Below are 23,412 nucleotides of genomic sequence, written 5' to 3' on the forward strand. Positions count from 1 at the left end.
TAGAAACAGTGTGTGTTGTGTAGAGTGTTACACAAATTGTGCTTCTCACAGTACGCTACTTAAAACTAACCAGATATTTCTGACCGGATATTAACTAAAATGTGAGATGTAATATTGATTAATCCAGTAGTAACACTTTATGAATATTCATTAGCACTGTTGTGTTCATGTTATGCCTGTTATTTTGGTTGTATTTGTTTTTTTTAAACATGTTGTTTTTTGCATGGTATGCGCTCTGATGTAATTTAGCAGCATGTTTGCGTATCATTTGTCATTCTCTTTGTTTGTGCCGTTACATCATTGCATCTCTGCTAACTCATCTGTGTGTGCGCTGTGATTGGTTGGCCCTGGGTTTGGTGGGTGTGGCCTGCCGTGTGTCCCTCCCCCTCGTCCCAGGCAGCTTTTCCTCAGGTTGGTACTCAAAGCTTCCCGTTGCTTCGTCTTGTTGAACTCTGGTTCCATTTACAAGATGGATTTTAATATGTAATATGATATTACTAGGGCTAGTCAGGAATGTGCATTAGTAATGTTTGTAGGGGGATGTTTTTAACTGAATCAGTGTCATCATCCCCAGGTTACCCAGCTGACGGAGCGGCCCACCTGTGTGAAGAAGGATTACTCCAACTTCATGGCGTCGCTCAACCTGCGTAACCGCTACACCGGAGAGGTAATGCATTCAATATGGTGTTGATGAGTGAATCTCATGAAACTTGACTGGAACATTATTTCTTTATTTTAATTTTCTGTGAAAAATAATCCGAAAATATCTTATTTTATTATAAAGAAAATATTTATTAGGACCGAAATATTAAGTTAATTATGTTAATTTAATATGATTTATTTAATATTTATTTATTAATTTTAATTGAACTCATTTAAATATTTATTTGCTTTCTGACATAATTTCACAGAAAATTGAAATAAAGAAATAACAGTCTTATTATTTTCCATAAAGAAAGTGTTTTGAGGACCAATTATTTTAGTATATATATATATATATATATATATATATATATATATATATATATATATATATATATATATATAATTTATTTATATATATAATTTATTTATACATATATATATATATATATATATATATATTTTATATATATATATATAATTTATTTATACATATATATATATATGTATATATTTATGTGTATATGTGTACGTATTAATTTTTTTATTAAATTTTTTTAATTTAATTTTAATTAATATATAAATTAAATAATTTATATATATATATATATATATATATATATGACGAAAATTTGCTTTATTGCCACATAAATAATATCACAATGCAAAAAATCTTTTAAACTGTATTTAAATAGGCTTCAATTTCATACCTTCTTTCTTTCTTGTTTTTGAGCTGAAATATGACCTGGACATGTTTATGTGTCCGTAATGCAAGAGCAGAGCATTTGATGGTGTGTGTGTGTGTGTGTGTGTGTGTGTTGAGGTGGCTGGGATGCTGCAGTTTGCCAAGGCGACGCACAGTGAGTCGAACCCCAGCAAACTGATGATCTCTCAGATGAGCGACGCTCTGGACGGCAAAAATTCTGACGCCTTCATGCAAAACATGTTTAAGATGACCGCTCTGTTCATCAGCACTAAAGGTAGCGCACACACACACCGTCACACAGACCGCATCGAGTGCATGATGTTTGAGTGACGCACACAAACGTCTCTGTCTCAGACTGCGATCTCCAGCTGCTGCATCATCTCTGCTCGTCTCCTCTGAAGATGTTCACGGAGCAGGGAATGGAGACGGCCATCGCATGTTGGGAATGGCTTCTCGCAGCTCGCAGCGGAGCTGAAGTCCAGGTAACTTTAACGGGATAGTTCACCCAAAAAAGAATATTAGCCTGGATTTACTCACCTTGATGCCATCCTAGGTGTATATGACATTCTTCTTTCAGACAAACATGATCGGAGTTATGCTAAAAATGTCCTGGCTCTTCCAAGCTTTATAATGGGAGTCAATGGGTATGTTTTTTTGGAAGTCCTTCAAAGCGCATCAATCCGTGATTAAAGTGCTCTACGCGGCTCTGGCGGGTTAATAAAGCCCTTTTGAAGCGATGTGTTTGTGTAAGAAAAATATCCATATTTAAAACTTTATCGACTAATATAACTAGTTTCCGGCAGACGGCTGTACACATCGATTTGCGGCGGAAGAGCAAGACTCAGGGCTCTCAAGTGTCACGCATTTCGGTCTTTTGTCACGCACTCCCACCACACATTGTATTTCTCATGCGGAAAAACTATTTATAATATATTTTATATGCCGCAGCGCCCAAAAATTTCTCTCACTGTGGAGCCGGCAGGAATCAAGCGCGTCTCTGGAGTTCTTAGTCGAGCCCGCCACTTATCAGCCAATCAAAAAAAAGACATTGGCTACACAATAGCCAATCAGAAAATAGCACTATTGTATCTGGGTAAGATTTAACGCAACAACCAATGAAAAAAAAGCATATCTGGAATTGTTCACGTGATTCTGCTACAACATCTTACGAAAGTTTCGTTCCCCCACAGAGGAAACACTGGAGCTCCGAGCATCACTTTGAGCACAAAGTCATAATCTACAGTTTTAATGTTACAACAAATTCACAACTTGTTTGACACAAACAATGACAACTTGACTGCTGTTTGAGAATGTTTCCCAGATAATTAGCATCATTTTTTCACGAGTGTCTGTAATTCAGCCAACAGTTTTACTCTTGTCACTCTTGCCTGTCTTCAAAACTTGAGAGCCCTGAACACTTGACATGATGCATGATGTAATTACGAACGCAGAAGCGCAGAGAAAAGAACAAAACACCAGTCACGAGTTAGAGGTCTAAAACGAGAATTTCTAAAGAGAAATGTGGGAGGAGCTTGAGTTTGTTGCCCAGCCCTGTGTGTTTGAACCGCGAGAGGCGTCAAAGCTAACGCTACTCCTACGTCTACGTCATATATCATCAAGTGTTTCTCTTTCTCCGTAAGTCGACTTGCATAGCCCGTCTGCTGGAAGCTGTTTATTTTACAACCGCTTCCACATTAACTGAATTCAAATCCAGGCTTAAAACTCATCTTTTTTTTCTTGTGCTTTCAACTCTTTGTAGCTCTATTGTGCTGTAGTCTTAATCTTTATCTCAATTTTTCTATCAAAATTTTTTTTCCTTTTTTTTCCCCCTGTTTTTCTTTCATGTACAGCACTTTGGCCAACCAAGGTTGATTTTAAATGTGCTTTATAAATAAAATTTGATTTCATTTAATTTTAGTCGATAAAGTTTTAAATATGTATACGTTTCTTACACGAACACATCGCTTTAGAAGGCCTTTATTAACCCGCCAGAGCCGTGTCGAGCACTTTAATCATGAATAGATGCGCTTTGATGGACTTCCAGAAACATATACCCATTCTCTCCCATTATGAAGCTTGGAAGAGCCAGGATATTTATTAATATAACTCTGATTGTGTTCGTCTGAAAGAAGAATGTCATATACACCTAGGATGACTTCAAGGTGAGTAAATCATGGCTAATATTCATATTGGTTGAACTATCCCTTTAACTATAACCGCATTACATGCTGTGAAAACACGTGTGTACTCATGACGTGTGTGTGTGTGTGTGTGCAGTTCATGCGTGAGATGGCGGACGCCTGGCAGATGACCATCAAGCTGAAGATGGGCTTGTTCTCGGAGACCGAGTCAGAGGCCGATCCTTTAGCGGCTTCAGAAGAAAGTCAACCACTGCCTCGTCCACCCAACGTCACTCCGCATTCACTCTGGATCGAGGTCTGGATCATTGCTTACTACTACTACTCTTACGATTTATGCAGAATATAGTATGCGTACTGTAAATAAAGCTCACTTGACTTTACACAGTGCTTTTCACATTGTTGTTAAAGTCCCCCTGTGGTGAAAATCCAGCTTTTAATGTTATTTATATGTCTATGTGGTGTTTTTAATATGTTTTAAGATAAACCATGTGTAAATTAATAAGTCGACAGCATTGCTGAGTATTTTCTCCTTAAAACTGCAGTGAAACAAAGAAAGTCTCAAAACACGGTTTGAAATCGCTGATTGTTTAAGGGGAAAAAAACGTTTAAATATGTAATTTTAGTGATCAAAGATCAGTTTTTAGGGATAAAATTATTGACTAGTGTTTTTTTCTCCATTAATCAAAATCACCCCCATTCTAAAATTTAAAAGGCATCTATATTTTATTAACACCAAATTTATACACCGAGAAATGAATATTATTTTAAGTTTTAAGTAGCATTATTATATTTTTTCTCTACTCACTATTATTACTATACACTACTATTACTGTTAAATATATTATTTTTAATATTTATATTAATCATTTTTATTTATTTTAATCTAGCTTAATCCTTAAAATAGATTGAATAACTATTTTAATAAAAATATTTATTCATTTATCTGATATCTATTTTATATAACACCCATTTTACACACTAAAATTAAATGAACATATTTAACAGTATATTTATTATTGAAAAAATATAATGTAACATCTTTTTTATCTAATTCTTTTATATTACATTTTTGTTATTTGTTGTAGTTTAATTTCATCATCTGTATTTAATAGAATAACTTTTATTTTAACTTTAACTTTTAACTTTATATTTATTTTACTTTAATTTGCTTATTAATTATTATTTCAACTGCCTTTTTTTACCATTTTTCCCTAGACTTGGCTAGTTAAACATACAATGTAATGAGTACTACCATTTAAATACATTATTTTATACTATTATATAAAATAGTATATACTATTTTTATAAAACAGTGGCCATTATAGCTACTGTTTAGTATGCAGTAGACTTATTTCATTTTAAACACAGCCATCAAACAGAAACCCTCAAAGTGATCACATATCATTGCATTCCCCATATGAGTGATTTTTGCAGTTGTGTGTGTGTGTGTGTGTTTAGTTTCTAGTGCAGAGGTTTGAAATCGCAAAGTACTGCAGTGCAGATCAGGTGGAGATCTTCACGGTTCTCGTGCAGAAAGCCCTGTCCATCAGTGTCGGTGGACCCAAGAGCTGCCTGAACCGACACGTCGCCGCTATAGGACCCCGGTTCAGGTGAAACACATGTTTTACAGCATTTACACTGAAAACTACGGTACTCAACAGTTGAAGTGGATCAAAAAAGTTAATCAAAGTTGTCCTAAGACAAGGACGGGTATTGTTCAAAATTCTTGTATTACTTTGATGAAAGGTTTTGATCCCCTTAAAAAGTTAACTACTGTATTATTTAAAACTAGCTGTATGTGCACATATAAATCGTAAATGGTCAAATTACCATCATATGTAGCTACACACACACAGTGAGCGCATTTATCCCAGAACACAGCATTGTTTTGGTTGTTCAGTAATTATAAAAGCCGACCAATCAGGTTAACATATCCCTATGCCTTTAGGTTTGGTATCTTTAGTTTAAAATGTTGTTAGAATGCCAATGTGAATGCTAAGCAGACCAGGACAACCTTTTTTGTTGTTGTATTTGTACACATATAAACACATGTGGTGTTGTTGTATATAACCTAGTGTTGTAATTGTGTAATTAGGCTCCTGACTCTTGGTCTCACTCTTCTGCATGCTGATGTTGTGACCAATGCCACCATCCGTAATGTCCTGAGAGAGAAGATCTACTCTACAGCTTTTGATTACTTCAGGTATTATGAACATCCACACCAGCAAGGGAAGAGTGTAGTTTCTCTTGCAGCAAACTGAATGTGTTTTGTGTGTGTTTCAGTGTGGCTCCACGATTCCCCACTCAGCCGGAGAAACGCCTGCGCGAAGACATCAGCATCATGATCAAGTTCTACGCGTGTTTGCTGTCGGATAAGAAATATCTCACAGCCATTCAGCTCGTCCCACCAGGTAAACAAACATCATCAACGCTCATATGAACGATCGTCAGCTCAAATCCACCGGACAGGTGTGATGTTATGGGTGTATTTGGGTGCTTTATTTTCACATGTAAAGTAAGGGTGTAACAATAGAGGGAATGCATTAACGCCGGAACACGCCCCCTCAGCCGGACTGAGTGGCAGAAGAGCAGCTGCGTGACTGGATTTAATAGGGGAAACTGCGAAAACGCAAGTAATACAAACGATTATCAGTTTAAACTAAAGATTGGACTCAATATAGTGTTCCTTACAACTTACTAAAGACCCAGTGATCCATGGATATTGACATGCAGCCAGGAATCGTGTTTCCTGACATTTATATGTGCCTGATTTTGACACCGGGGAAATACATACATCAAATTTGCCTGTGAATGCTTTATATAAATACATTATAGGCAGATCTAAATCCAGGTTATCACTTATATTAATGTTATATATATCATCATATCGTCTAGACTTAAAACTTGTGTAGTTTTTTGTCAGTGCTTATTTAAAAATGTCAAATTATACAGAATATACAGTGGTAAATATTTGATTGATGAGTTGTCACTGCAATATATAACAATACAATATATAGAGAATGATTTTACCACTAAATTCAGCATATTGACACAAAAATGATAACTGCAAATCCACCTTTCGCTGCCTGGAGTCCAGTTGTTTCTATGAATTGCAGCGATCTATTTGCTTCTCTGTTCTGTAGCTTTCGGCAGTCTGTAAAAATATACCTCAGATTTCTTGTCAAATGTAGTTGTACAGTCAATCGCAAAGCTCGTTCCCGTTTTAGATGTGTTTTTTTGTGTTTTTCACGGCATTCACGCTGAAAACCAATGCTACCGCTCAGTCTTTTTGCCACTCAGTTCGCGTGGCCTCAATCACTCCAGCTGTCGGTGACTTCACGCGCATTCCCTCTATACATCGATATTAGGGGAGTAACGATACATGTTTTCGTATTGAACCGTTCTGTACGAGGCTTTCGGTTCGGTAATCAGTACGCATTACAAACCGAACGATTCGTTGGACCATTTTTCCTGCCGACCAAAATCCGCGCTAGCGCAACATCAAATGACAAACGTAATGAAAGCGCAACGAAACTGCGCTACTCATTATTTTGTGCTTCACGGACCGTTTATCAGTTTGGACCAATGTCAGTGCAGCCAGACCTCAGTCTTGGGGGGCATATGAAATGCATGGGAGGGCACAATTATTATTAGCCTACAGTACGTATATTAATAATAATCGTATACTCTCTTCGCACAGCACGTAATCATCACGTTAAACATAACCAACAGCAATATGACAAGGTAGCCTATAGCCTAAACCACATTACATAGAAGCAATGTTATGAATATGCATAAAAAACTTGACTATACAACATATTAGATGTAACACCAGAAGCATCTCTCAAACATTACATTTTAAAGCAGTCAACATAGGGATAAGCATTGCCATGAGACACGCACACACACAGATATACACGCACAGAGATTTTGAACCTATCGGTACTTTGAGTGGAGGCGTCGGTGTCGTATCCAATTTGGTAGAGGAGACTGTTGGTGGGCTTTTCAACCACTTACGAACTGAAGCGAGTAAGCCGGGCGAAAACTCATCCAGCTTTCAAAAATGTGCGGAAACTGTTGAGCGGCTCATGTACGTAGCCTAACTTTCTTTTTAGTAAGTCTGTGATAGGCTGTTGCAGTGTAGATTCCCATTAATCAAACAAAATCACACCATTGTTTCTTTATAATCTTAATGTTTTTATGATAAAGAATGCAACATTAATGCAACACACAACACAATTAGCAACTATGATAATATGAAATTAAAGTAATTTTTTAAGAGATCGACGGGTGTGAGTGCAGCGCGAGCCGATCTTGATCCAGCAACACTGTTACTACAGCGCTGAGAGATCCAAAAAAAGATCTATTACTTCAGTGGAGAATTCAAATAGCATTTGAATTCTCCACTGAAGTAATAACATCACTGTGAGATCTAGAGAAAGCATTAAAATTTCTCCGTTATTAACGGATCAAACAGCGCTGAAGTGGAAACCAGGAGAAATATTGTGCCATGAATGAACTAGTTATATGTTTTAAGTCCACAGATCAGCAACTTTCACTATAGATTTACTGTAGTAACACTCATTTTAACCATGGAAGTTTGGCAGAAATAGTAAAATGCTTTCAAGTACATCACACGTTTTTTTCCAGCACTTCAAAACTCAAATATTATCATATTTAAATGTTATTTTTATTGTGATGACCAAAACATTATTTGTTCATCCCTCAAAGATTACCCCCATTTATAAAACTAAAAGTTTCAAGATGTAGGAAAAATCACACTTATTTAAAAATAAATTTTCTTTTAATAAATAGGAAAATTCTATGGCATTTCTTTCTTTTTGCTGTATCGAAAACGTACCAAACCGTGAATTTTGTGAACCGTTACACCCCTAATCGATATGCATCGATCAAACGTCTAACGATACGATGCATCGATACGATGCGTCTAACGATACGATGCAAGAATACTATGTTCAGGGTTCCCACGGGTCATGGAATTTCTGGAATGTCATGGAATTTTAAAAGGTCTATTCCAGACATTGAAAGTCAGGGAATTTTATATATTTTTTGTCCAAGTCATGGAATATCAGGGAATTTAGTTTTTTGCTTTAAATTTTAGTTTCCATTTATCAAAATGTAATTTTTCAATACCGATTCTCACCAGCAGGTGGTGCAACCACGTGTTGTTGACGAAGACCAGAGCAACAGTTAGAGCAAGCCATTCATTCATAAAAACTCACATACATGATCTATAGTATAAGATACATGTTAATATTCCTACATACATGATTAATCTGGGAAGGGTCATAGCACTTTCATATTGTTGTCCTATATTGTTAGTTTAACTGTAACTTATGTCGCTTTGGATAAAAGCGTCTGCTAAAAGACTAAATGTAAAATTGGCTTGACATTCGCACATTTTGGGACCGTCTCTAAAGTAACATTGGTAGTCCTATAGGCCTAAACATTTCTAACTTCAATAGCAAACTTAAATTTATCTGAATAAATTGCGCATTATGCCTGACACCTACATGAACACTTTACAGTTGGTTTTATGACTGCAAGTCGTTCTCTTCAAATGCTATTGAAGTTAGAAATGTGTATACCAATGTCGTATGTAACTTTAGAGATGGTCCCTAAATTTGCGAATGTCCAATGTCAAGCCAATTTATGCCAGTATCACTGAGAAACGCTCAGCTGTAAACTTTGCGCGTTAAGTTCATATTCTGAGTCCTTCTGCTTGCCTGCGAGTTTGGTCTTTTATATCACTGTATGAGTCCATTAAGCTACGTTAAGCGTTTTATATGTCCAGCAGGGTAATCCTGCCGTATTGAGGGAAACCCTAGCCTAGCCTACTGCGTGCAGCACAATCGCCGCAATATAAGGTTGAGGCAACTAAACAACCAATAGATATGTCAAACTCAAATGTAACATTGGATCTGTATACATCCGCATAGGGGGAATAACATTATAATCTCGTTCACGGTAGAGATGCATGTAGGCTACACAGGAAAAGTTATCGTGAAGACACTGAATTTCACATAAAACATAATAATCATTCACAGATACAATTACATTCTTGTAAATGAGTTTTTATGAATGAATGGCTTGCTCTAACTGTTGCACCCCCTTGCACCTCCTGCTGGTGAGGTCGACTAACACCAGATGGAGATTATGCTCGGTAATCTACTGCTTTTCCTGCAGTTCCTGGATGTTAACGTTGAATTTACTGCTGAATTTGAACCACTGAATTTGTGGAAATGAATTTGCAAAGCGAAATAAAATGGACTGAAAACCGCCTGTTGAATATTATAGGTTGTATTTTTAATCAGTTTGAATATTGTGGAGGTGAAATATGAAAGGTGAATATGGATTATTGAAATTTTACTAATGAAAATCTGTTTGAAATGTTTTGAATTTAAATATTCACAGCTTAAATATTCAACCATGCTAAATTTCAGCCCATAAAAATGCAAGCCCTAAAAATACAATGCATTAAAATACAAGCAGGGTTAATGCAATGCATATTTTTTTCAAGTAGTACAATTTATTTATTTTTGGATTTTTTTGAAAAAACAAAAGGGACAATACATATTGATGAACATTTTCACAAATGTAAATATGTCAGATTATAGCCTTAGGCTAATTTCCATCTGCAATTCAACAGGCTTTTTGTTTCAAAAACATTTGGCGTTATTTTACTTCCATATTATAGGTCATGGAAATTCATCTTTTTAGTCAGTGAAAGTCAGGGAGAAGTCAGGGAATTTGACATTTGGTTTAGAGTGGGAACCCTGTATGTTAATCGTGGTGTTGCCTGAGGAGGTTTTTCATTAAAGAAAGTAAAAGAGATGACAGTTTATAAGAAACTAAGTGAATTAAAGTGTAATAAAGCAACAGGGTTGGATAATATTCCGTCTAGGTTTATTAAAGACGCAGCTAATTTTATAACTCCTATGGTTATTCGCATTTTAAATCTCTCTATCTGCTAAAAGGTACCGGTCGAATTTAAACGAGCTAAAGTTTTTCCCCTTTTTAAAAAAAGGGAGTAGGCTTGAGTGTAATAATTATAGGCCTGTGTCAATCCTGTCTTCGTTATCTAAAATTTTTGAAAAAATCTTATTTGACCAAATTGAAGAATATATATGAATTTCAGTCCGGCTTTAGAAGGTTGCATTTCACAGAGACAACTATTCTGTATTTGATGGATTACATAAAGAAAGGAATAGATAAAGGTAAATTAAGTGGGATGGTATTGCTGGATTTAAGAAAAGCCTTTGACACAGTTGACCACAATATTTTCTTGTGGAGTACCACAAGGTAGTGTATTAGGGCCCTTACTTTTTTTAATGTATATAAATGATTTAAAGATTGCCTGTTCTAGCCACTTATCATTATATACGGATGATGCCATAATAATAGTTACTGATGAAAATAAAGAAATAATAGAAAACAAGTTAAGAAGAGAAATTGTAGAAGTATCCAGTTGGTGTTTTCATAATAAGTTATTTTTGCACTTAGGGAAAACTGAGGCTATTTTATTTGGTTCTGCGGCGAAATTGAAGAAATGTCCCAATTCAGAAATAAGGGTGGGAGATAAGAATTTTACTTAAAAGCAAGAAGTGATATATTTGGGATGTATACTAGATAACAAAATGACAGGGGATAGCATGGCAGTTGTAGCTCTATCGACAGGCTGCTTATTTAGATAAACAAACCTTGATAATGTTACCTGGTGCATTAGTGCAACCACATTTTTACTATGCAGTAACTTTCTGGTATAGTGGCTCTAAGAAACGTGTTCAAAATAAATGACTGACTGCTCAGAACAGGTTGTGTAGAATCGTTCTGGGGTTACATCCTCGTACGCAACTGAATAATAATCATTTTAGGGAATTGGTTTTTTTTAAAAGTGGATAAAAGGGTAATTTTTTATTAAAATGATGATGGTGTACAAAATAATACAGAGAACTACTTGTATGACTACTATGTTTTTGTGAGAGATGTTCATGGTATTTCTACAGGGCAAGGATAAATAATATATATTTGTACAGGTTTAAAATTGTAGTTGGAAAGAATTTGTTTTTGTACTCGAGTGCAGTTGCCTGGAATCTATTGACAGATTATTTAAAACAATTACAAGAGGCATGGCCCTTTAGAAGAGAAGTTAAAAAATGGCTTTCCAATTAAGATCCCATATGAGTTTATTAAGGTGTGAGATGTTTGTTTTTGATTTTATTCCCACTGGAACTGTTTGTCCATTTTATGCATATAGAGGACCACAATGGAAATAAGCCTGAGGCTTTTTTGTGTATTTTTGTGTATTGTTTAAGATCATTGTTGAATAAATCAAATCAAATCAAAAATCGATGCCACACGTAAAATATCGATATACGGTTGATATTTTTGACACTCTCCACATCCTCACTGAACGTCCATCTACGCATTTCCGATTAGTCACCGTACTGTCTGCCGGTGTCTTTATAACGTAAATTTTCTCAGCTAAAATAGATTTGACAAGATTGACTGAACCCTAAATGCGTTTTGTAACACAAGCCGGTATTGTCAACTGTCAAGGCATCGCGAGTTCATGTTTTGCCGCAGAAACCGATATGTTTGTGAACACAACCCGATAAATCAGCGTGCAGTATTCAGGTCAGGTGACAAGCCTGTTAGTCACTTTGAAAAGACGCGCTAGCTGAGAGGAGTTTCGTCAAAGCTGACTAAAAGGGATCGAGGCGAGGATGGATCATTTCAATGAACTTGATGAACCCGTGATATCTTCAGCAGGGCGTAAAAGGAAAATAAAATATGAAACTTTTTCATGGAAACTTGCTAAAGCAGCACGTTACAGTGGTGAGGAAAAAACTCCCTGTATTGTGTGTAATCACAGCAACAACGTTTGTCAGGCGTCTGTCAGCTGAGGAGATTATCGTTACAAAGATTAACCGAGTGTTTTATTATAAATCATAGTAATTACTTGGGGGGTTTTTAACTCTGAAACATGAAATATGGAGTTATCTGCCTTTGCAAAAAAAATAAAAAAAGAAGATTGTTGAAGTTAAACAGTTATTACTTAATCAAAACAACCCAGCTGCAGTTTGATTGATATAACTTGGAATGCACTATAAAAAAAAAAACATGATTTATGAAAATGAAGTCAAGTCAAGTCAAGTCAAATATATTTATATAGCGCTTTTCACAATACAGAGTGTATCAAAGCTGCTTCACAGTATCAATCAAAACAACTTAACAATGTTTGTTTATTACTGGAAAAAAAAGACATCCAAGTTTGGTAGAGCTGATCAATGGTATGATTGGTTAATTAATTTGAATATCCCCAACTGAGCAAGCCAAAGGCAACAGTGGCAAGGAACCGAAAAACTCCATCCAGTGACCTAATGGTGTCCTAACACCCCATCAAATGACCCAATGGAGAAAAAAAAACCTTGGGAGAACCCAGGCTCAGTCGGGGGCCAGTTCTCCTCTGGCGTTTATGAACTAGAGGCCGAATTTACAGTAACTGTAAGATAAAAATTTATATGAATGCCTGGCTAAATAGATGCGTCTTCAGTCTAGTTTTAAACTGGGAGAAAGAGTCTGAGCTACGAACAATATCAGGAAGGCTATTCCAGAGCTTCGGAGCTAAATGTGAAAATGCTCTGCCTCCTTTGGTGGATCTGGATATCCTAGGAATGACCAGAAGCCTCGAATCTAGTGATCTTAAAGAGCGCGATGGATTGTAAGGCGATAGAAGATCCGTTAAATAGACTGGAGCTAAACCATTTAGAGCTTTATAAGTCAAAAGCAATATCTTGTATTTAATACGGAACTTTATAGGTAACCAATGAAGTGATGATAAAATCGGTGTTATATGATCATATTTTCTTGATCTAGTAAGAACTCTAGCGGCTGCATTTTGGACTAACTGTAGCTTGTTTATTGAAGATGCAGGACAACCAGCTAATAAAGCATTACAGTAATCTAGTCTCGAGGTCATGAATGCATGAACTAACTTTTCTGCATCAGAGACTGATAGCATATTACGTAGCTTAGCAATGTTTCTAAGGTGGAAAAAGGCTGTTTTTGTAACATATGAAATATGCTTTTCAAAAGACAGGTTGCGGTCTAGTATAACACCCAGGTCTTTTACTGTAGCGGATAAAGTAACAGGGCATCCTACTATGTTAAAGTCGTGATGTGAAGGGTTTTGTGGACGGTTTTTAGAACCGATAAGTATTACCTCTGTCTTGTCTGGATTTAATAAAAGAAAATTACGCGTCATCCAATCTTTTATATCATTAACACAATCTGTCAATTTGGATAATTTAGCGTATTCATCTGGCCGTGATGAAATATATATTTGAGTGTCATCAGCATAACAATGGAAACTAATTCCATGTTTCCTTTGAATATTACCAAGTGGCAGCATATATATTGAGAATAATAAAGGGCCTAACACAGATCCCTGCGGCACTCCATAGTTTGCCGAAGTTATAATCGATTTTTCTCTATTTAAGTAGACGAAATGGAAGCGGTCAGATAAGTATGACCTGAACCAGCTTAATGCTTGTCCTTGAACACCAGTGTAATTTTGTAGTCGATCTAAGAGTATTGTGTGATCTATAGTATCGAACGCAGCACTAAGATCAAGTAAAACTAGTACTGAGATACAGCCTTGGTCTGAAGCTAAAAGTAAATCATTTGTGATTCTAACAAGCGCAGTTTCAGTGCTATGATGTGGCCTGAATCCAGACTGAAACTTTTCATAGATGTCGTTTTCTTGCAAGAAAGAGCCGAGTTGAGCAGCCACAACTTTTTCTAATATTTTTGACATAAATGGAAGATTCGAAATGGGTCTATAATTTGTTAGGTTATTTGGATCTAATTGTGGTTTCTTAATAAGAGGTTTTATAACTGCCAGCTTGAACGTTCTTGGAACATGACCTAAAGGTAAAGATGAGTTAATAATATTGAGAAGAGGCTCTTCCACTATAGGTAACACTTCTTTCAGTAGTTCAGTTGGTATAGGATCTAATAAACATGTTGTTTTAGATGAAGTGATAAGTTTATTTAACTCTTTTTGTTCTATGGTTGTAAAGCATTGTAATTGTTCTTGCGGGGTGATAATTGCGGCTGAATTATAAGGCGCGAGCAGAGATCGAACGTTTACGATTTTGATTCTGATGCTTTCAATTTTCTCGGTGAAGAAGTTCATGAAATCATTACTACTAAACTGTAACGAGGTATTTTGTTCAGACGACGTCTGTTTATTGAACAAGAACGAAGTGATCTGGTTTTGTAATTTAACTCTTCTGTTGTAAATGTCCCAATTGGGAGAGGGTGTGCAATTTTCTAAGAGTTTAATTAAACGTTCATGTTATATATTTTGGTTGCATTTGTGAGTTAATAGAAATGTAAAATTTGTTCATAGAAGCTGGTTGTGTAAACTTGGCACATAATTTCTAAAATATATCAATAAATCAATCGATATAGCCCTGAATCGAATCAAATCGTAATCATATCGCAGAATTATCTGCAAATATCGTATCGCTGGCTGAGAGAATCGATATCGTATCATGATGAATGTCTGATTTACACCCCTAATGTCAAGCAGATTCAGCCCTGCATGCTTATATTTTAAGGGTGTGTTCACACTTGGCATGTTTGGTTGGATTAAAACGAACCCTGGTGCGATTGCTCTGTTAGTGCGGTTCATTTGAATAAGTGAACGCTGCCATCTGAACCGCTGAAAAGATGAGTCTCGGTCCGCTTCCAAATTAACTCTGGTGCGGTTCAAATGAAATAAATCGGGTCAGTCCAGGAACACGATCGATTCACACTGGAATCTGATATTGACCACATTTAAAACAATAATGTGAACAGCTATACGGAAAATCTGAGCAATAAATCAGAAAGACTCGCAGTGTGAAGGCAGTCCGGACCTAAAACAGGACATGATGTCACAAGATGCGACCCTAAAAAGGACAGAATGCTCAAGGATACCTGTTTTTTCTCATCATAGTTGTGATAGTTGGCCATCACAGTTCAGTTCAGGCGTCAGAACCACGTCTCCTTACAGCAGATATGAAGATTAACAGAAGAGAATAGTTTTATAAGCTCTTCATGAGTTTACGCACAGACAGTGAGGGCATTTAGCCTAGCACACAGCATTGGTTTGGATGTTTGGTAAGTTTCGTTGTGAAATTTTATAAAAGCCAGCCAATCAGTTTGTGAACATATCCCTGTGCCTTTAGGTTCAGTATCTCTAGGTTCGGTGTTAAAATGCCAATGTGAATGCTAAGCAGACCAGGACAAAAAATGTTGTTGTTTTTTTGGTCCGGACCAAACAAACCAAGCGAACCGAACTACAAGTGTGAACGCAACCTAAATAAAACAATTCAAGCTTTAATAATTATTATACATGCAGTTTTTAGGAGCTCATATTAATTGAGAGACTACATGGAATATTTGTATATTTACCAACTTAATTTGTCACATGACGGCATCATTTAAGATTAACTGAGGTAAAATGGTGATGCAAAATAATACAAAATTGATGAAAAAGAAACATTGGCCAGTTACAGGACCTGAAATATACAATTTTCTCTTATGCATTCATATACATTTTAACCTAAAAAAAGAGAAAAGTTAATGGACATGTTATTTGTTCAGTACCCATAAACCCTGTTTGCTCAGATCCTCAGGACGTGTCTGTGAACAGTCTGTCTGTAATGGCCGTGATGGACTCGAGGAGCAGTCTAGATGCGGCTGTGGGATCCAGACAACAGGCCAATCAGGGCTGGATCAACACTTACCCACTGTCCAGCGGAGTCTCCACACTCTCTAAGAAATCAGGTACACACACACACTCTCACTCACGCACGCACGCACACACTCACTCGCTCACTCACACACACACACGCACTCTCTCACACACACTCACACTGTCCAGCGGAGTCTCCACACTCTCTAAGAAATCAGGTACACACACACACTCTCACTCACGCACGCACGCACACACTCACTCGCTCACTCACACACACACACGCACTCTCTCACACACACTCACACTGTCCAGCGGAGTCTCCACACTCTCCAAGAAATCAGGTACACACACACACACTCTCACTCACGCACGCACGCATACACTCACTCGCTCACTCACACACACACACTCTCACTCACGCACGCACGCATACACTCACTCGCTCACTCACACACACACACACACACGCACTCTCTCACACACACACACACGCACTCTCTCACACACACTCACACTGTCCAGAAATCAGGTGCACACACACGCACACACACACACACACACACACACTCTCACTCGCGCACGCACGCACACACTCACTCACTCGCTCACTCACACACACACACACACGCACTCTCTCACACACACTCACACTGTCCAGCGGAGTCTCCACACTCTCCAAGAAATCAGGTATACACACACACACACACACACACACACACACACACACTCTCACTCACGCACGCACACACTCACTCGCTCACTCACACACACACTCACTCGCTCACTCACACACACACTGTCCAGCGGAGTCTCCACACTCTCCAAAAAATCAGGTACACACACTAACTAACTAACTAACATGGGGCAAGAAATGTGATTGTGACCGGACTGGAAACGGCATGTTGTTGTAGCATCCTTCATCTTTTTGACCTCACACCACATAAAATGCACTTCCAGTCAAATGTTTGGACACTTCTGCTCACTCTTTAATCTGTTATCCACATGTCAGAATAATAATATTGATGGAGTGATGTAGTAATCAAAACATGAGAAACAAATGAAAATTCTCTAATGTTTGAGCTTCTAGATTCGTCTCAGCTCAACCAACTTCACCATTTCACATGTGTGTTGCAAGCTTGTTGCTGCTCCTTCACACTCAATTTTTGTAAATAAATTCATGCACATAAATTGGGCTTATTTGTCTACAAAACTTATTTCTAGCATGTACCTTTCATAAGGAGTTAAATGCCCAGTGCACATTCTACGATTTTGACCTTTCCCAGATGAAAGATGGCCAATCGTGGCGATTTCTGTGGTCGTGGCTCCTAAACGTTGTACAGCGAGAGAGGTTCAAAGTCTGCCGTTGTCACAGTCTTGCGGCCAAAGATAGCCTGCTATTTTTTTCTTTAAATAAAATAATTTATTTAAATAATATGAATTTAGCCTGATCGTCTCACAGTGTGTTTGGTGCTATGACCTACGTCGATCTACAGTATGAGCGAATAAAAATGCAACATGAAAAATATTACCTTGAGCTCCATTTGTAAAATTGACATGCTGCTTCATCATATGACCTACTCGGATATTAAATACTTTTGTAGGTCTGTCAAAGAAGACGAACAGAGGAACGCAGTTGCACAAATACTTCATGAAGCGCAGAACGCTCCTGCTGGCCCTGCTGGTGAGATTACAGGAATATAATTAATATGTGTCTCTTTACTAAAGATATCATGACTTCTAGTAGCAAGTTTTTAATTAGAATATGATTTAACCAATGATATTTCTGGTTGATAGGCCAGTGAGGTGGAGCGTCTGACCACCTGGTACAATCCTCTGGGCAGCCAGGAGCTCCAGATATCAGCAGAACAGTCTGTGGAAACCAGCATTGCCAACTGGAGGTCCAAATACATCAGCCTGACTGAGAAACAGTGGAAGGACAACGTTAATCTAGCGTGGAGCATCGCGCCGTATCTCGCCCTACAGCTGCCGGCCAGGTGAGGGACCGTATGATGACGCTTGCATTTATTAGGGTCCGAGAACCGATGGTGTGAGGACCCTATTGGAATTGCTTTGTTTATATTTTATGCATTTGTTGATGGATTTTATATTTTATGCATTTTATATTTTATGCATTTGGTGATGGATATTATATTTTATGCATTTTATATTTTATGCATTTGGTGATGGATTTCATATTTTGTGCATTTTATATTTTTTGCATTTGGTGACTCGCATTGCATTCAAGATCTACATGCATCTGATCATGCATTCCCTGAAAATCAAACCTGTGATTTTGGCAGAGCTCCAGGAATTAATGAATTACTCTAATAATATGAAATGGTACTGAAAGTGATCTTTTCCAGGTTCAAGAACACCGAAGTCATTTTCTCAGAAGTGACTCGCTTGGTTCGGTTGGATCCGGGAGCGGTCAGTGACGTTCCTGAGGCTGTGAAGGTGAACATCCAGAACCCAACAGAACCAAATTATCAAATGAACGAGTAATAGACCTTAGTCGGGTAGACAGCATTTCATTTAATTTGACGTGAGGTACAGAACTACAGTTTCTTTAATTTGTTTTATTGCCTATGGTCTTATTTACACAGCCTGTGTTTCCTGGAGTTTTTGTCCCCTGGATATTTCTGAAATATATATGAATGAAATATATAGATGAACTAATAAAGGTGATACAAATGCTGAATTTTTGGGCAGTTGCAGGTAGGGGTGTGCAATATTGATAAAAATTATATCTCAATATAAAATAATTTAAACCTAAAACGAATATTGATATTTTGAAATGATTTAAAAGATGAAAAGATACTTTAAATTTGAAATTAAAACCACCAGTAGATGGCAGCAAGTCACTGTTTCATTTGAGTCATTTGAGTTTCAACCGATTCATTCAAAAGGCCAATTCACTCAGAAACGAAGCATTTGTCTCTCTTAATGAGTCATTCACCGCTGTGTGTTGCTCAGAATCAGAGATGCAAATCAGTCCTGTGGTTTTGTTTGGAACTTTTTTCATTGGCTAAATAGAGCAAAAACAGGCAATATTGGTTCTAAAAGTCACTTAATATTAACTGTTGTATAAAATCAAAAACATGTTTGTTATGCTGATTTTTGGAGAAAAACGGCACTCTTCGTGTGATATTAATTGACTATATTAAATTATATAAATATAAAAGTCAGAGGTATTTTTGCCTCCTTATCTTAAAGGTGGGGTAAGTGATTCTCTTTTTTGTCCATTTTTTCAAAATAACTTGAAATCCTATTCCTTACCCACTTACAACCACTGAGTTAGAAGCACCGAGATGAAAATTAAGCAATTTAATCATCTGTGAAACGGACCTTTAAATATTGAGGGAATTCTAAATGCATTTTAATAGAGTAAATCACGTAGTGTAAGTGTGCTAGGTGTGTTTTTGTAAAGTGAGGGACATACTTGATAATGTCAGATCACATATTGTTAAAACAACAATCATGATATTATTGCACACCCCTAGTTGCTGGACACTTCTCCCGTAAGCATTCATATAAATTTTAACCTAAAATCTTGCTAATGGAACAAATAAAAGTTCATGGACGTGTGATTAGTTCAGTACTCAGTACAAAAATACTGACAGTTTGATTTATTGTATCTTGCGTAACTGTACGTGTGTGTGTTTCCCGCTGCAGTTCTTGGTGACGTGGCACACGATTGATGCCGATTCTCCGGAGTTGAGTCATATCTTGTGTTGGGCTCCGGCTGATCCTCCCACGGGCTTGTCGTATTTCTCCAGCATGTATCCGCCACATCCGCTGACCGCACAATACGCTGTCAAAGTCCTGCGCTCCTTCCCTCCTGTACGCCATCATCATCATCACATCACTATATTTCTTTATAGCTCTTTATCTTGCATCATTCTGTCTTTATTAATGTATATTTTACTCTCGTTCAACAGGATGCTATTCTGTTTTACATCCCACAAATTGTTCAAGCTCTCCGTTATGACAAGGTATTGTGTGTATGAAATCAAAAGTTAAAGTGTCCCTATAATGCTATTTTAAAGGTTTATAGTTTTGTTTTTGGACCTCCTACAATGTTTACATGCATCCAAGGTCAAACAACACTTTAATATTCTCATAGTATCCACTGCAGCATCAGCTCTTTTCTCACAGTGTCTGAACGTTCGATGGCCTATCAAGACCAGAGACTGACATTATGCAAATGTGTAACATTGTTACACTGTAACAGGAAGTGAGACTGAATTACTGACGACTATTTCAGTTCAGAATCACTTCTTTCTTTTAGGAGACAAAAAAATTCCTTTTATCTGCATTTTGATCTGTGAAACTATGCAGAGCTTTTTCATTCACACACAGCTCTATTACACACTACATGAAAGATAATATCAGAAAAAGCATAATAAAGGTACTTTAAATTACTTTTCATATAATATGGACGAATAATGGGAAAATGATTTGCATGTGCTAAGTTAGATTTGTAAAGGTATAAATCAAGTTGCATGCATCATTTTAATATTTTGCAAAAGTATAAATATAATAGTTGTATATGCAGGCCATATTTTGCATACCCCATTTTCTCTCCCTGACTTGTTGATTGCTCTGGTAATTTTGTGTGTGTGTGTGTGTGTGTGTGTGTAGATGGGGTACGTGAGAGAATACATCTTGTGGGCGGCACAGAAGTCTCAGCTTCTGGCACATCAGTTCATCTGGAACATGAATACCAACATCTACACAGACGAGGAGGGACACCAGAAGGACCGTAAGTCCTCTTCCGAACATCAGCTCGATGTGAAGATCTCTTCAGTGATGTTATTCTGTGTGTTTCCTAGCGGACATCGGGGAGCTTCTGGAGCATTTGGTGGAAGAGATCATCGGGTCTCTCTCGGGTCCAGCTAAAGACTTCTACCAGCGCGAGTTTGACTTCTTCAACAAGATCACCAACGTCTCAGCCATTATAAAGTAATAAAAGCATTTGTTTGTGTTCCGGTCATTTTGAATCTTTTCCACAAAATGCTAGTGAATGTTATCAGGTTGGAATAAAACTTACTGACTCTGCTCACACAGGGCATAACAACTTTCCCCAAAAAAAATTGTGGATAATTTTCATGCTTTTTTTGGATGTTTTCCCCCCACCTTGTTAAGCCCAATTTATAGTTCTGCGTCGAACTTACGCCGTAGCTACGCCGTAGGCTGTGTGTAGCGCGCGTACCCTTCGGCGTACCCTGACGTGCACCTCTCCAAAAATGTAACAACGCGTCAATTCTATGCGGACGCAAGCGCTGTGATTGGTCTGCTAGAACCCCTCCCTCGGGTTTCACATGTTCCCTCTGCATGTGTAATTGCGTGTCAACGCGGACAACGACGCAGAAGTATAAATGAAAACCAATGCGTAGTGTATAGCGTAGAGGCTCCCGCGTAGGTCCGACGCAGAAGTATAAATCAGCCTTAACACTTGTGGTGTTCGGGGTCAAAAATCACTGGTGTACAGAAAATTGCTTGCAAGGCAAGTTTATTTATTTAGCACATTTCATACACTTTGGTATTTCAAAGTGCTTTACACAGAAAGGAATTAAAATAATCGCAAAATAAAAGCAAGGAAAATTAAAACCGTTATAAAAGGAATTAAAAGAGTAAAAAGATGATACATAGATAAACTTCTCATTTGGCAAAATATTAAGTCTCTCGTTATGCTATATTATCACCAAATGTAGGATTCAACTTTTTTTATCAGTTACAAAAAATAAATATATAGCCTATGGTAACTGAAAGAACACAAATTAATAAAACGATTGAATCCAACATTTGGTGATAATATAGCATAAAGAGAGACTTTTCTGTTCGCCAGTCATTTTTTTATCAGCTTAATTTTCAACAGTACACGGGTTAAATAGGGCTTGAAGAATTCTACTGGTTGTGTGGGATTTATGTATTTTTATTTGGTAATTGTTGCTTGTGTTGGTTTGTTGAGACTTTGCCTAAAGACGATTTTCTATTTCTAAGCTTTTGATACTGAAAGCATGTCTACCATCACTGAACGCCTCTGCTCCTCCTCCTGTCTCGAGATGGCGTTAATTCTCCATTTTTATCTCATGTTTGAAGCTGAGATCTTCTGTTTCTCTGCTCATGTTTCAGGCCCATTCCTAAAGGAGACGAGCGGAAGAGAGCGTGTCTGCGAGCGCTGTCTGATATCAAAGTCCAGCCAGGTTTCAATCTCTTCATAATCAGATCACTCTTTGTTCTTGGCTGATATTGCAACCACTTTTAGTTACAAAACAGTTAATTTGATGTTTCTCAGGCTGTTATCTGCCCAGTAACCCTGAGGCCATAGTCCTAGACATTGACTACAAATCTGGAACGCCAATGCAAAGGTACAATCCCCACTGAAAGTGCCCTTATTATGCTATTTTAAATTTTATTTGGATCTCCTACAGTAGATTTACATGCATCCAAGGTCAAAAAAACACTTTAATTTTCTCATAATATCCACTTCAGCGTCAGCTCTTTTCTCTCACTGTCTGAAATTGTTTGATCAATGATTGTCTCTCTAAACCCCGCCTTTCTGAGAGGTGCTCTGCTCTGATTGGTCAGACGGCCTAGTCTGTTGTGATTGGTCGGAAACCAAACACTTATTAGCATATCGGAACTTCAGCTCCGGATCTTCCTCAGCACTTGATACTCAGTGAAAGAAACCGTAACGATGGTGTCGGATTATCAATCTCTGCTTTTGGAAGGACATGCAAAGTGGAATTACTTTTACTTCTCGACATGAACAACACGAACCAAACTCTTCCAGTCTCAGATAAACTACAGTGTTTGTGGGCGGAGCTAAGAGATGCTGTTCAGCCAATCAAGACCAGAGGGCTCGCATTATGCAAATGAGTTCAGAATCACTTCTTTCTCTCAGGAGACAAACTCTATTTATCTGCACTGCATAAAGATAATATCCTAAAAAGCATAATAGGTGCACTTGAACACTGTCATACAGCATCTATAAAAGCATCATGTGTGTTTGATGGGGTTTAGATGCACAATAAAGTCATGTGTCTGTGTGTTTTCCCTCTCAGTGCCGCTAAAGCGCCGTATCTGGCCAAATTCAAGGTGAAACGTTGTGGAGTGAGTGAACTCGAGAAAGAAGGTATGCAAATCAT

The 23,412-nt window shown here is 37.5% G+C and overlaps 1 protein-coding gene across 4 annotated transcripts in view; it reads left to right on the plus strand.

Annotated features, from left to right (window-relative positions):
* pi4kab (phosphatidylinositol 4-kinase, catalytic, alpha b) overlaps window positions 1–23,412 on the plus strand; it is a 91,147-nt gene that overhangs the window by 56,403 nt on the left and 11,332 nt on the right. For 2 of the 4 annotated variants that reach the window (XM_077206934.1, XM_077206932.1), the window contains 19 exons: window positions 397–411; window positions 575–667; window positions 1,466–1,622; window positions 1,703–1,830; window positions 3,626–3,784; window positions 4,948–5,099; window positions 5,585–5,692; window positions 5,773–5,900; window positions 16,192–16,350; window positions 17,863–17,942; window positions 18,056–18,255; window positions 18,625–18,715; window positions 19,934–20,101; window positions 20,200–20,253; window positions 20,903–21,023; window positions 21,094–21,223; window positions 22,397–22,467; window positions 22,560–22,632; window positions 23,329–23,399. In XM_077206934.1, the coding sequence (XP_077063049.1) occupies window positions 397–411; window positions 575–667; window positions 1,466–1,622; window positions 1,703–1,830; window positions 3,626–3,784; window positions 4,948–5,099; window positions 5,585–5,692; window positions 5,773–5,900; window positions 16,192–16,350; window positions 17,863–17,942; window positions 18,056–18,255; window positions 18,625–18,715; window positions 19,934–20,101; window positions 20,200–20,253; window positions 20,903–21,023; window positions 21,094–21,223; window positions 22,397–22,467; window positions 22,560–22,632; window positions 23,329–23,399 (2,158 nt within the window). Of the gene's footprint in view, window positions 1–396; window positions 412–559; window positions 668–1,465; window positions 1,623–1,702; window positions 1,831–3,625; window positions 3,785–4,947; window positions 5,100–5,584; window positions 5,693–5,772; window positions 5,901–16,191; window positions 16,351–17,862; window positions 17,943–18,055; window positions 18,256–18,624; window positions 18,716–19,933; window positions 20,102–20,199; window positions 20,254–20,902; window positions 21,024–21,093; window positions 21,224–22,396; window positions 22,468–22,559; window positions 22,633–23,328; window positions 23,400–23,412 lie in introns of all 4 variants that reach the window. The other 2 variants (XM_077206931.1, XM_077206933.1) reach the window with 2 other exon arrangements.

The sequence above is a fragment of the Siphateles boraxobius genome, unplaced genomic scaffold (genome assembly GCF_051911475.1).
Source record: "Siphateles boraxobius isolate OS27281-9 unplaced genomic scaffold, OSU_SipBor_1 57, whole genome shotgun sequence".
In the NCBI taxonomy this organism is placed as follows: Eukaryota; Metazoa; Chordata; class Actinopteri; order Cypriniformes; family Leuciscidae; genus Siphateles; species Siphateles boraxobius.